At 48.9% G+C, this 11,524-nt stretch overlaps 1 protein-coding gene across 4 annotated transcripts in view; it reads left to right on the top strand.

Annotated features, from left to right (window-relative positions):
• The first annotated feature begins 581 nt into the window (after positions 1-581).
• The window catches only part of LOC138516922 (transcription factor COE3-like), a 550,133-nt gene continuing 539,190 nt past the window's right edge, over positions 582-11,524 (top strand). For 3 of the 4 annotated variants that reach the window (XM_069632383.1, XM_069632384.1, XM_069632381.1), the window contains exon 1: positions 584-1,630. In XM_069632383.1, coding sequence (XP_069488484.1) covers positions 1,497-1,630 — 134 coding nt within the window. In that variant the 5' untranslated portion in view covers positions 584-1,496. Of the gene's footprint in view, positions 1,631-11,524 lie in introns of all 4 variants that reach the window. The other variant, XM_069632382.1, reaches the window with a different exon arrangement.

Here is an 11,524-nt window from a genome sequence, read left to right as displayed (position 1 = left end):
CCCACCAAGTCGAACGCTGCACAGAAACTCTGGCTACTTTGACCGCCACCTCCAGTGCTTGCCAGTACTAACTACTGGCAGTTCTTTTATATGTATAGACCTGGTACCGTCACTTCTCATGAGGGGTCAACACATGTAATGGGACGGTACGGGCACTTCTCAACAATACCAGGTATTCTGGAATAGTGAGTACCTGAACGTCGGTGTTTCCATTTCAAGCACTGTCCACCTCCAATAACCCCTGGACCACACAGAAGCCCCACGTGCCACATCTGCACGCACGCACAATCACCTCAACTCTAGCACTCCACGAAAATTCTCCCTCCACATCCAGCACCGCTGGCACTACACTGAATGCCCACCCCCGTCACGTCTCTACTGTACACCCCCAGCCCACCCTCACGACCCCTGGGCTATGATGCGCCTTAGAAACATGCCCTCTGTGCCCTGGCACCCGAACATCACTCGCCTCCCCCAGAGCACACCAATCACCCCGCAGCTCACCCTCGCCATCACGCCTTTCCCAGGTAACCTTTCGCTGTTCCCATCTCTCGCAGTCTCCAGCAGCCGCAGCTCCTCTGCACACTCTCCAGCGACTCCCGTGCGCACCTCCGCTCCCGCTCCCCCCCTCTAACGCCCCCCCTGCAGAAGATGTGCCCGATGGAGGAATGGGGACCAGGGCCGGTGGGGAGCCGCCCCTCCCCTACCCTTTCCGGCCAGAGGTGGCGCCCGGCCGCAGCTCTGGGAGGAGGGATGGATGGAGGGAGGCAGGGAGGGAGGGGCCGGGGGTGAACTCCAGCAGCAGCAGCGGCTCCAGCTGCCGCTACCCAATCCCCCGGCTCCCCGGGGACGGGCGGCTCGCAGAGCCCCGGCCAGCCCCAGCCTCCTCCCCCCGCGGCAGCAGCAGCAGCCTGAGCCCTGCATGGCAATGCTCGGCAGCGCCAGAGCTTCCAGGCACTCCTCCAGGCAGGACCACCTCTCCCCACGCTCCCCCCTGCCGCCCCCTTCAGGCCAGAACCATCCCCTACCGACCCCACCCTGCCGCCCTTACCCCTCAAGGCAGCGCCCCTACCTCCTCCCCAGCCCCCGCACTGCTGGAGACCCCCGAACTCACCCGCGAACTTCCGAACTGTTCGCCCCTGGAGCTCGCCCGCCCGCCGCGGCCACATGGTCCTGCACACAAGTTCTCGCCTGGAGGTGGAGGTGCGCCGGGTCTCCTGCCCGCAGGCTGCCAAGTGCTGGACCACAGCGCAGCCTTGAGACTTCTCTGCGCAGCATCCCGAGGACGGGCACCGTGACATCTGAGGCCGAGGGCACAGCGCCCACGCCGGCAAGGATTTGCGCTTGGCACTAGCTCAAGTTTCTGGAGGGACGGGAAGGCGCGGAGAGAGAGACCCCCGACTCGCCTGGTTCTTGGTGGAGTGGAGCTGCGCTCGTTTTGGTGGGATTTGCCCTTCCCGATTTCTTGGATACGCCGAGGAGAGCCCGCTGATTTCATGTTCTCCATCCAGGACACGCTGCCCCGAGGGGGGCTGACCATGAAAGAAGAGCCCATGAGCGGGGGCCTGACCTCGGTCAGGTCCTGGATGCAGAGTAGCGGGATCCTGGATGCCAACACGGCGGCGCAGAGGTAAGGACCGGGCACTGCACTCACCCGCCCTGTGTTGGCACGTCAACCCCCAAAATGCCAATACATGTGTCAGACCTAGTGTAAATTGCACAGGGGCGGGCCGTAGCGCCAAGTTCAAGGCGCTTTTAGCGCTCAGAAGTCTATCGCAGCCTCCAGCTTCTTCCCACGAACATGCCAGGTTTAGGATGGGTGGCAGGGCTATGTCCAATCCCTCTCCCCTGCTCTGTATTTCACCGCCGGGTCCTTCCTGTGGCTGACAGACACACCTGCCCCTCTGTAAACGAGTCAAGGTGCGAACACTCCTTTGCTGCAGGCAATGTTGGTGCTCCCTGATAGGTTTATAGTTCCACGGCGCCAAGAGCACACCCCGGTAATACTTATGCGCTTTATAATTCCGCTAGAACAGCATGACGAAGTGTACTATATATTAATTAATATAATCAATTAATTTCCACACAGGCTCCCACTTTTAGAAGAAAAGTAATACGGTCCCATTATTTTTATAAATTCAAAATATCACAACAATCTACTTTGTTTTCCCGGTGGAGATTTACAATTCCGCACCCGGACTCAATTTCGCAAACTCTGGGCGCTATACAATAGCGCTGCCTTCCCACATGGCCCAGCGGCTCACACGGGAGCAGCTGTGCAGGGCTGGCGCGGCCTTCTGTTGTGGTGGCCTGGGAGGGGAGGCTGTCAGGCAGAGTTCCTGGAAGCCGGCTGCCTTCTTAGAAATTCCTAGGGGAGGCGCTATGTTCAACTGGATGGTTCAGTAAAAGCACGTTACTTTAATTTGTTTTATGATATTGGGGTAAGTTTAAAGCACGAGTTGGTTTAGAGGACATTGGAGAGAGTCACAAGAGTAATGGATGGGGAGTGAGAACTTAGACTTCGAACAACACGCAGCACTAGGAGGCTACATTCTTGGCAGTTAGGCGCTTTACACACACCCAGTCACATAACAATTTACACGGGTATTGCACGAGTCGGTACGATATGGACATAATATACAAGCCTATGAGATGGTTAGGTTTATTTAAGCTTCCTATATTCAAGCGTATCGGACACGCGTATTATACAATACTATGCAATGGTAAGGTTTATTTAAATTTCATGTATACACACGTATCGAACAAGCGTATCGTACAAGAGTATAGCAATGGGTAGGGTTTATTTAAACTGCTCATATTGGAGCGTATTGGACAAGCGTCGAGTTTAAGACTATGTGATGGGTAGGGTTTATTCAAACTTCCTTTATACACGCGTATCGGACAAGCGTACCGTACAAGAGTAAAGCAATGGGTAGGGTTTATTTAAGCTGCTTATATAGGAGCGTATCGGACAAGCGTATCGTATAAGATTATGTGATGGGTAGGGTTTATTGAAACTTCCTATATACAAGAGTATCAGGCACGCGTATTGTGCAAATCTATAGCGATTGGTAGGGTTTATTTAAACTTATTATATACAAGCATATCGGACAAACATATTACACAAGACTATGTGATGGATAGGGTTTATTCAAACTTCCCATATACAAGAGTATCAGACACGCGTATTGTGCAAATCTATAGCGATTGGTAGGGTTTATTTAAACTTCGTATATACAAGGATATCGGACAAACTATCACACACGACTATGCGATGGGTAGGGTTTATTTAAACTTCCTATATACAAGCGTATCGAACAGCGCTCAACATCGTAGGGTATCAGGAGATTAGGGGTGGTTTAGACATCCTTTATACAAGAGTTTCGGGCCAAGTAGGACGATTTAGCTATTGTGTACACGAGCGACTGAGGGGTCTGGAAGATGAGTACTTCCTGTATGAGTAACTGATAGAAAGGGGCCCTATGGGTATCGTACACAAGAGTACCAGGCTGACAGCGACGATATGGCCATTGTACACAAGAGTTCTCCGCTATGGAGGGACGGCAAGGACATTGCATACAACAGTATCGGCCAGAGGGGGAAGATATGGGCATTCTATATTAGAGTTTCAGGCTCAGTAGTATGATTGATAGGTGGGGAGGATTAAGACTGCATATATAAAAGAGTTAATGCAGAGAAGGGCGATTTTGACACTGCACTTAGGTAGGTATGGGTGATATAGACAGCCTATTTAAGTTTACGGGGCAAAGAGGGATGAGTCAAATGTTTTGCACAAAAGTAGCAGAGGGTCTGGAAGACTTACACTTCCTACACGAGTTTCAGACAGTGAAGGAGGATGCAGACAACGTGTGCAAGAGCAATGCACCGATAGGGACGATATGGGTATGATATAAAAGAGAAGTGGGGTTGAGAATGCCGATATGCTCACTGTGTGCAAGAGTATCGCGCCGGTAGGGAAGATATGGGTATTATATAAAAGAGAAGTGGGGTCGAGAATGCTCACTGTGTGCAAGAGTATCGCGCCGGTAGGGAAGATATGGGTATCATATAAAAGAGAAGTGGGGTCGAGAATGCCGATATGCTCACCGTGTGCAAGAGTATTGTGCCGGTAGGGACGATATGGGTATTACACAAAAGAGAAGTTGTGCAGAGAGGGCCAATATGGGCATTGTGTACAAGAGTATCGCACCGAAAGGGACAATATGGGTATTATATAAAATAGCAGAGGGGCAGAGAATGCTGATATGGTCATCGTGTACACGAGTATCATGCTGATAGGGACGATATAGGTATTACATAAAATAGCAGAGGGGCAGAGAATGCTGATATGGTCATCGTGTACACGAGTATCATGCTGATAGGGACGATATAGGTATTACATAAAATAGCAGAGGGGCAGAGAATGCTGATATGGTCATCGTGTACAAGAGTATTGTGCCGTAGGGACGATATGGGTATTATATAAAAGAGAAGTTGGTCAAAGAGGGCCAATATGGGCATTGTGTACAAAAGTATCGCACTGATAGGAACGATATGGGAATTATATAAAATAGCAGTGGGGCAGTGAATGCTGATATGGGCATCGTGTACAAGAGTATCACACCGATAGGGACGATATGGGTATTATATGAAAGAGAAGTTGGGCAGAGAATGCTGATATGGGCATTGTGTACAAGAGTATCGTACCAATAGGAACGATATGGGTATTATATAAAATAGCAATGAGGTAGAGAGTGCTGATATGGGCATCATGTATAAGAGTATCGTGCCGAAAGTGACGATATGGATAATATATAAAAGAGAAGTGGAGCAGAGAGTGCCGATATGGGCATTGAGTATCATGCGGATAGGGACGATATGGGTATTCTGTAAAAGAGAAGTGGGTTAGAGAGTGTCGATATGGGCATTGTGTACAAGAGTATCGCGCCGATATGGACGATATATGTAGTATATGAAAGAACAGTGGGGCACAGAGTGCCGATATGGGCATAGTGTACAAGAGTATCGTGCCGATAGGGACGATATGGGTATTATATGAAAGAGCAGTGGGGCTCAGAGTGCCGATATGGGCATAGTGTACAAGAGTATCGCACCGATAGGAACGATATGGGTATTATATAAAAGAGCCGTGGGGCATAGAATGACGATATTGGCATCAAGTACATGAGTATCAGGCAGTTATTGGAGTAGTGTATAAGAGTTTTGGATGGCAAAGTGGGATTTAGAGATCGTACCAAAGAGTATCTGGCAAAGAAGAATCCTTAACATTTATTTTTTTGAAGAGTATTGGACTCGTGGGTTGATTCCGGGATTTTCGATGGAGCAAGAGTATCGGATTGTGTGGGATAATTTACAGTTTGTATACAGGAGTATCGGATGGGCCGGAATGACTTAGAAATCACGCAGAAGAGGAAGACGGGTAAAGAGTCAGAGATAGTACCCCAGAGTACCTCGCGGGGAGGGTTGAGTCAGAGATCCCGCACAAGAGTATTGATTCGGAGATCACATTGGAAATGGAGCGACGATTGTGAGATTGTTCATAAGAGGCCCAGACAGAGAGCGAGGATCTGGAAATCGTATACCGCAGCAGAATATCGACGGCCGGTGTTGATTCAGATGTTATGGCTTCGACACCACAGAAAGAGTTTTGCATGTTCACAAATTTAAACGTGCATTAATCACACCGAATAAACCGAAAATGCAAAGTTAAGAAAGTTAAGTAAAAAAACAAATGCTGCTTGCTGATGCGTAAAGTGCTGATTGCGATGGGTAGGAAACTAGGCCTTGCGCTTGCAGGGATCGGGAAAGTGCTGATTGCGATGGGTAGGAAACTAGGCCTTGCGCTTGCAGGGATCGGCAAAGTGCTGATTGCGATGGGTAGGAAACTTGGCTTTGCGCTAGCAGGGATCGGGAAAGTGCTGATGGCGATGGGCAGGAAACTAGGCCTTGCGGTTGCAGGGATCGGGAAATGAGCGCCGTTTGCATTGCTCTTTAGGAGGAATCTGGACTCTTTCTGTGTAGGGAGATCTCTGCAGATTCTTTAAACTAAAACCATGTGGATATTAGGAGAAAAAAACATTGAGAACCAGTCGAATCTTGCCTTTTCTTAATAGTTTCCGGATTTTACATACTCTCTGACCTCAATTCACTTTTCCGATGCACTTTCTTTTGAGATTTGAGAAGCTTTGCAGACAGATTTCTTGGAATGTCGGCATGTTCAGAGATTTCCTGCATAGTGTTGTTGTTCCACCGGACTGTACAGTCTCCACAGACGCCTTAGCAGTGAGCGCCATTTCTGATAAGTTGCTGGATCTTTTAGAAGTACATAGTCTACTCAGTGGCGGTGAAATGACCCCCAACTCTGCCCAATCACGCACAGATGAATCCATTCCTTTGCAAGTGACGCAAAAATGCATCAATTTTAAAACAAGCAATGAAAGCCTACATTGCTATCCGCTCAAGGCGATGCAAGCCTGCATCGATATCCGCTCAGAGCATGTATACTTGCATCAGTGTATGCAGAATGATCAAGTGATGCAAGCCTGCATTGATATCCGCTCAAAGTGATGCAAGCCTGCATCGATATCCGCTCAGAGAATGCATACTTGCATCAGTGTATGCAGAATGATCAAGTGATGCAAGCCTGCATCGATATCCGCTCAAAGCATGCATACTGATCAAGTGATGCTAACCTACATCGATATCCGCTTATGCATGCATACTTGCATCAGTGTATACAGAATGATCAAGCGGTACATGCCTGCATCGATATCCGCTTATGCGTGCATACTTGTATCAGTGCATACAATAGACTCAAGGGATGCAAGCCTGCTCAAAGCATGCATACTGATCAAGTGATGCAAGCCTGCATTGATATCCGCTCAAAGCATGCATACTTGCATTAGTGCATACAATAGACTCAAGGGATGCAAGCCTGTATGGATCTCTACACGAGGCATGCAAACGTGTAATAATCACCACTAAAGAGATACAGACCCGCATCATTCTTTTGTGCAGGGGTTCAAGTGTGCATCGATGTTCACGCAAGGGATGCAAACTGCGTCAGTCTCACAGAAGCGTAAAAAGGCGGTGCAAATCTGCGCAATGCTTTAGTATAGGGATGCAAGTCTGCATCTCTGTTGACTCCAGGGATGTGGACCTGGCTCACCCTCCTCGCAAAAGATGCAGATGTGCATCAAGCTCTACTCAGGAAATGCAAACGTGCATCATTCGGCATCTTGTGCATGCATGACTCCATCACTTGACCCGCGGTGTGCAAGCCTGCCTCAATCTCTACACAAGAGATGCAGGCTTGTGTCAGTCTTAAGCAAGGAAAGGCCAACCTGCACCTATCCCCAGGGATGGCAAGAGATTCTGCTGAAAGGATGAGAGTGTGCTCGGGGATTGCAAACCTGCACCTATCCCCAAGGGAAAGTAAGAGGTTCTGTTGAAAGGAGGAGAGCGTGCATGAACCAAATGCTCGAGGATTGCAAACCTGCACCTATCCCCGAGGGAAAGTAAGAGGTTCTGCTGAAAGGAGGAGAGCGTGCATGAACCCAATGCTCGAGGATTGCAAACCTGCACCTATCCCCAAGGGAAAGTAAGAGGTTCTGTTGAAAGGAGGAGAGCGTGCATGAACCAAATGCTCGAGGATTGCAAACCTGCACCTATCCACGAGGGAAAGTAAGAGGTTCTGCTGAAAGGAGGAGAGCGTGCATGAACCCAATGCTCGAGGATTGCAAATCTGCACCTATCCCCAAGGGAAAGTAAGAGGTTCTGTTGAAAGGAGGAGAGCGTGCATGAACCAAATGCTCGAGGATTGCAAACCTGCACCTATCCCCAAGGGGAAGTAAGAGGTTCTGTTGAAAGAAGGAGAGCGTGCATGAACCAAATGCTCGAGGATTGCAAACCTGCACCTTTCCCCAGGGGAAAGTAAGAGGTTCTGCTGAAAGGAGGAGGGCGTGCATCAACCTAATGCTCGAGGAATGCAAACCTGGACCTATCCCATGGGCATGGTAAGAGGTTTTGCTGAAAGGAGGAGAGCGCGCATGAACCCAATCCTCGAGGATTGCAAACCTGGACCTATCCCATGGGCATGGTAAGAGGTTATAGGAGAGCGTGCATTAACCCAATGCTAGAGGAATGCACACCTAATGCTCGAGGAATGCAAACCTAGACCTATCCCCGGGGAAGTTAAGAGGTTCTGCTGAAAGGAGGAGCGCCTGCATGAACGTAGTGCTCGAGGAAGGCGCACCTACATCTTCTCTGGGAAGGAGCTGCAGGAGGGCTGCAGGGTGTGTGTGACCTGCAAGGAAGTATTTGATAAGGAACTCAAGGGGAGTCCGCTTCTAGGCTTGAACTAGAAAGAAAGAAAAAAAAGATAATTAAGTTGCGTTTATTCAACTTTTCCACCGAGGTTTAATACAATTATTTTTCTATAATTATGTCAGGGCCACTAATCTTCAGAACTAATTAAACCAAAAAAAGCAGAGGGATGGGTGTAGCGCGGGGAGTCGGGGGGGGGGGGGGCACAACCAGTGCCTTAAGTGGGATAAGAAATCGCGGGGGGAGGGGTGGGTGGTGCGGGTCCTAAAAGGGCAGCTTCTCTTCCCAAGTAGATAATGAACCTTTAACAGAGGTGGGCCCTGTGTAACGAAAGGTGCGAGCCAGCAGAGCAGTCACGTGGTCATGCGTGTAAAGAAAAAATACATTTTACTTGAAACGATGTATTCAAATATACCCAATGTGCACACATAGTACTGACCAAAATAAATATATTCAGTTATAAAATTGGATATCAACTAAAAATAGGGCAGCGGACCCTGCAATCCCACAGTTATTTTGAGAAAGTCCACGAATCTTACACATTAAAATCATTCAAATGACAATTGTGCTGGTAAAAATAACAAATAAAAAAACAATGTATTCTGATATAGTTTCCATTCAGTTTTTGCAAACAAGTCAATTTGTTTAACTTGTGTTATGGTTCTAAAGGTGGCAGCACCCCTGGAAGAGCAGTGCTTGGCATACATTTTCATTTGCATTACTTCAGGGAATTATTTTGGTCGGGGGGGAGTGGGGGTGAGAGGGGGGTCAGTTTGGGGAGCCCTGGCTCAATGTCAATATTTGGGAACTGCCAGGGCTGAGCCCTGGCCCACTTAAAGAGCTGTGCATAACCTTACTTTGTGTAGTAGATAGGCTCAAGGACCCCCTTTCACAGGGTTCATATCCTGTCCAAGCCTGCTCTTCGCGACTGCGCCCCAGGCAAACTACCTGATGGGTCCGTTTTCTGGTATTCATTTTATAATCGCGCTCAACACTGGTAGTTAGCCTGTTTCTAAGCACTATATATTTCGAGATACTGGAACAGAGGGAAGTAAAAGCGTCTGTACAGGAGCACACACTGTGGTCAGTTGTTGTGGCCGGGATTAAGAAGCCACAAACAGACTGTTCTTGTTTTGGGCAGTGTGGGAACCTTTGCATGGTCCATGAAGCTCAAATCCCAAGCAGGCATGCATTGCTTCCTTTGTGCCCATTCTGCCACTTGCATAGCGCGCCTAGGCCCTAAAAGGGAGTCTAGGCGCTCAGCACTGAGCAGTCAAGTGAAACATGAGCCTTCTCAGCTGAGATTTCAATGACAGCAGAGAGGCGGCCTTCTGAATGTCTAAAGCAAGGCTATTCCAGAGTGCAGGTGCCTGGACAACGAGGCACTGTCAGCCGTGAGAAAAATATTTGATGGTAGGAGCAGGTAGGAGAAGGTGCCCGCTGATCCGAGACTGCAGCAAAAGTGTGCCAATTGATGTGAAAAGTGTGCATACATATCACTTGTGCAAGACACTTTTGCCCCTAGGCCGGGAATCGGACACTGACATTTGCACCAAATGAATGATGCATAATACAGTCCTTGCACTGCCAAATGCACGGTAATGTCACTGTTGAACCTTCCATCATGAGGGCCCACTTTTGATTTTCACTATGGGCCCCAAAATATCTCCCCCGCACCCAGTTAAATGTGAGCAAACGTCAGAGCTTGACCCCCTTGACTTGGCGGGGACGGTGCATTTTTGAGTACATTTTGCAGAATGAGTTTCGAAAAAAACCGAAGGATTTATAGTTTGAATTCTACATGTAATAGCTCAGCAGCAGTTGCCTAACCTGCTGTGCTACCGTGCAGTTTTCTGCTATGGGGGCTGCCACTCAACTTTAAAGTGCAGTTTAGCAGTGCAGCTGGATCCCTGAGACGCTGCACTCACAGTGCAGTTTCTTGTACATTTGCCTTCAGCAGCCATCTCCTGCAGCACTGGCCGAGCCTGCTGTCGCATTTTGGAGGTGCAGTCAGCATTTCTATGGGTGGAAAAGTGTGGTTCCCGCCCCCCCTTGCTACAACAGTAAGGTGGCAGTTGCCCCCTTTGCCCAGCTCTACTCGGGCACCTCTGCTGGTCATTTACCGCCAATCTTACTGAAAAACTACAAAAATGCTGCAGTGCCCTCCTGCACTGGTGCTTATAATGCACTCTGACGTCAGCGCATTATAGCTAATGCTGCAGCGCCCTCCTGCACTGGTGCTTATAATGCACTCTGACGTCAGCGCATTATAGCTAATGCTGCAGCGCCCTCCTGCACTGGTGCTTATAATGCATAGCTGGTCCCCAGCGAGTGGACCTTTCCAGGGAGGGTTCATGCATAGCATTGACAGTGCAGTGAGGACCAAGGGATTATAATCTCCCTAAAAATGGGGCATGCGTCTCTAGCACCTGCACACCTCCTTGCATATCAGGGAGGCAAGCTTTGTATCCTAAGAGGCGCTTATGTGTCTCTATTAATGTTCTCCAGGCTGCGACACTTTCTATCTGGCATAAATAAACGGGGTGAACTCTGCTCTGCCCCCTCGACTACCCTTGAGGCGCCTCGCCCGCGCCGTGCTTGCTCTCGCTCCCGCTCTTTCTCTCTTCTTGCTCCACTTGCATGGAATTCCCTTCCCCCGGACATCCGAGAAACCGTCCACATGGGTTTGTTCAAAACCAAACTAAAAGCCTACCTCCTCGCCTCTTACCCTACCTCTCATCTGCCTGCGAGCTAACATTGTTCCGTCGCCTCTAACCTGCCTCTGAGCCGCACTCTAGTCCTTCATCCTTGAGAGTCACATCCCGAGCACAGCCGGCCGCACCACTTACCCGCACTTAGAAATGTCCAGTGTTGGTTGCCCTTAAACTATGTATGTCCACTTATGTATTGTCCCCAGTGACTGTTCCATTTACTCCCCTCCTAACCTGGTGGTCAGAATGTCCCTCAAAATCACCCCATTGTAAGAAGCTCAAAGCTCCCCGTCAAATCTGATTTCTTATCTATTGTACGTTCTTTTGGGATCAAAAGAGCATTGTTCCTCCTGGATATACATCAATAAATAGATCCTACAAAAATAATGCCCCCTGTCTGGGTTCTGTTCAAAGAAAAGCAAGAAAAGACTCACTACTTTCATCGCTCGAGTTTTCAGAGGTGCTTT

The sequence above is a fragment of the Ambystoma mexicanum genome, chromosome 6q (genome assembly GCF_040938575.1).
Source record: "Ambystoma mexicanum isolate Mex_15411 chromosome 6q, UKY_AmexF1_1, whole genome shotgun sequence".
Classification (NCBI taxonomy): Eukaryota; Metazoa; Chordata; class Amphibia; order Caudata; family Ambystomatidae; genus Ambystoma; species Ambystoma mexicanum.
This window is presented reverse-complemented; position numbering and strand designations above follow the sequence as displayed.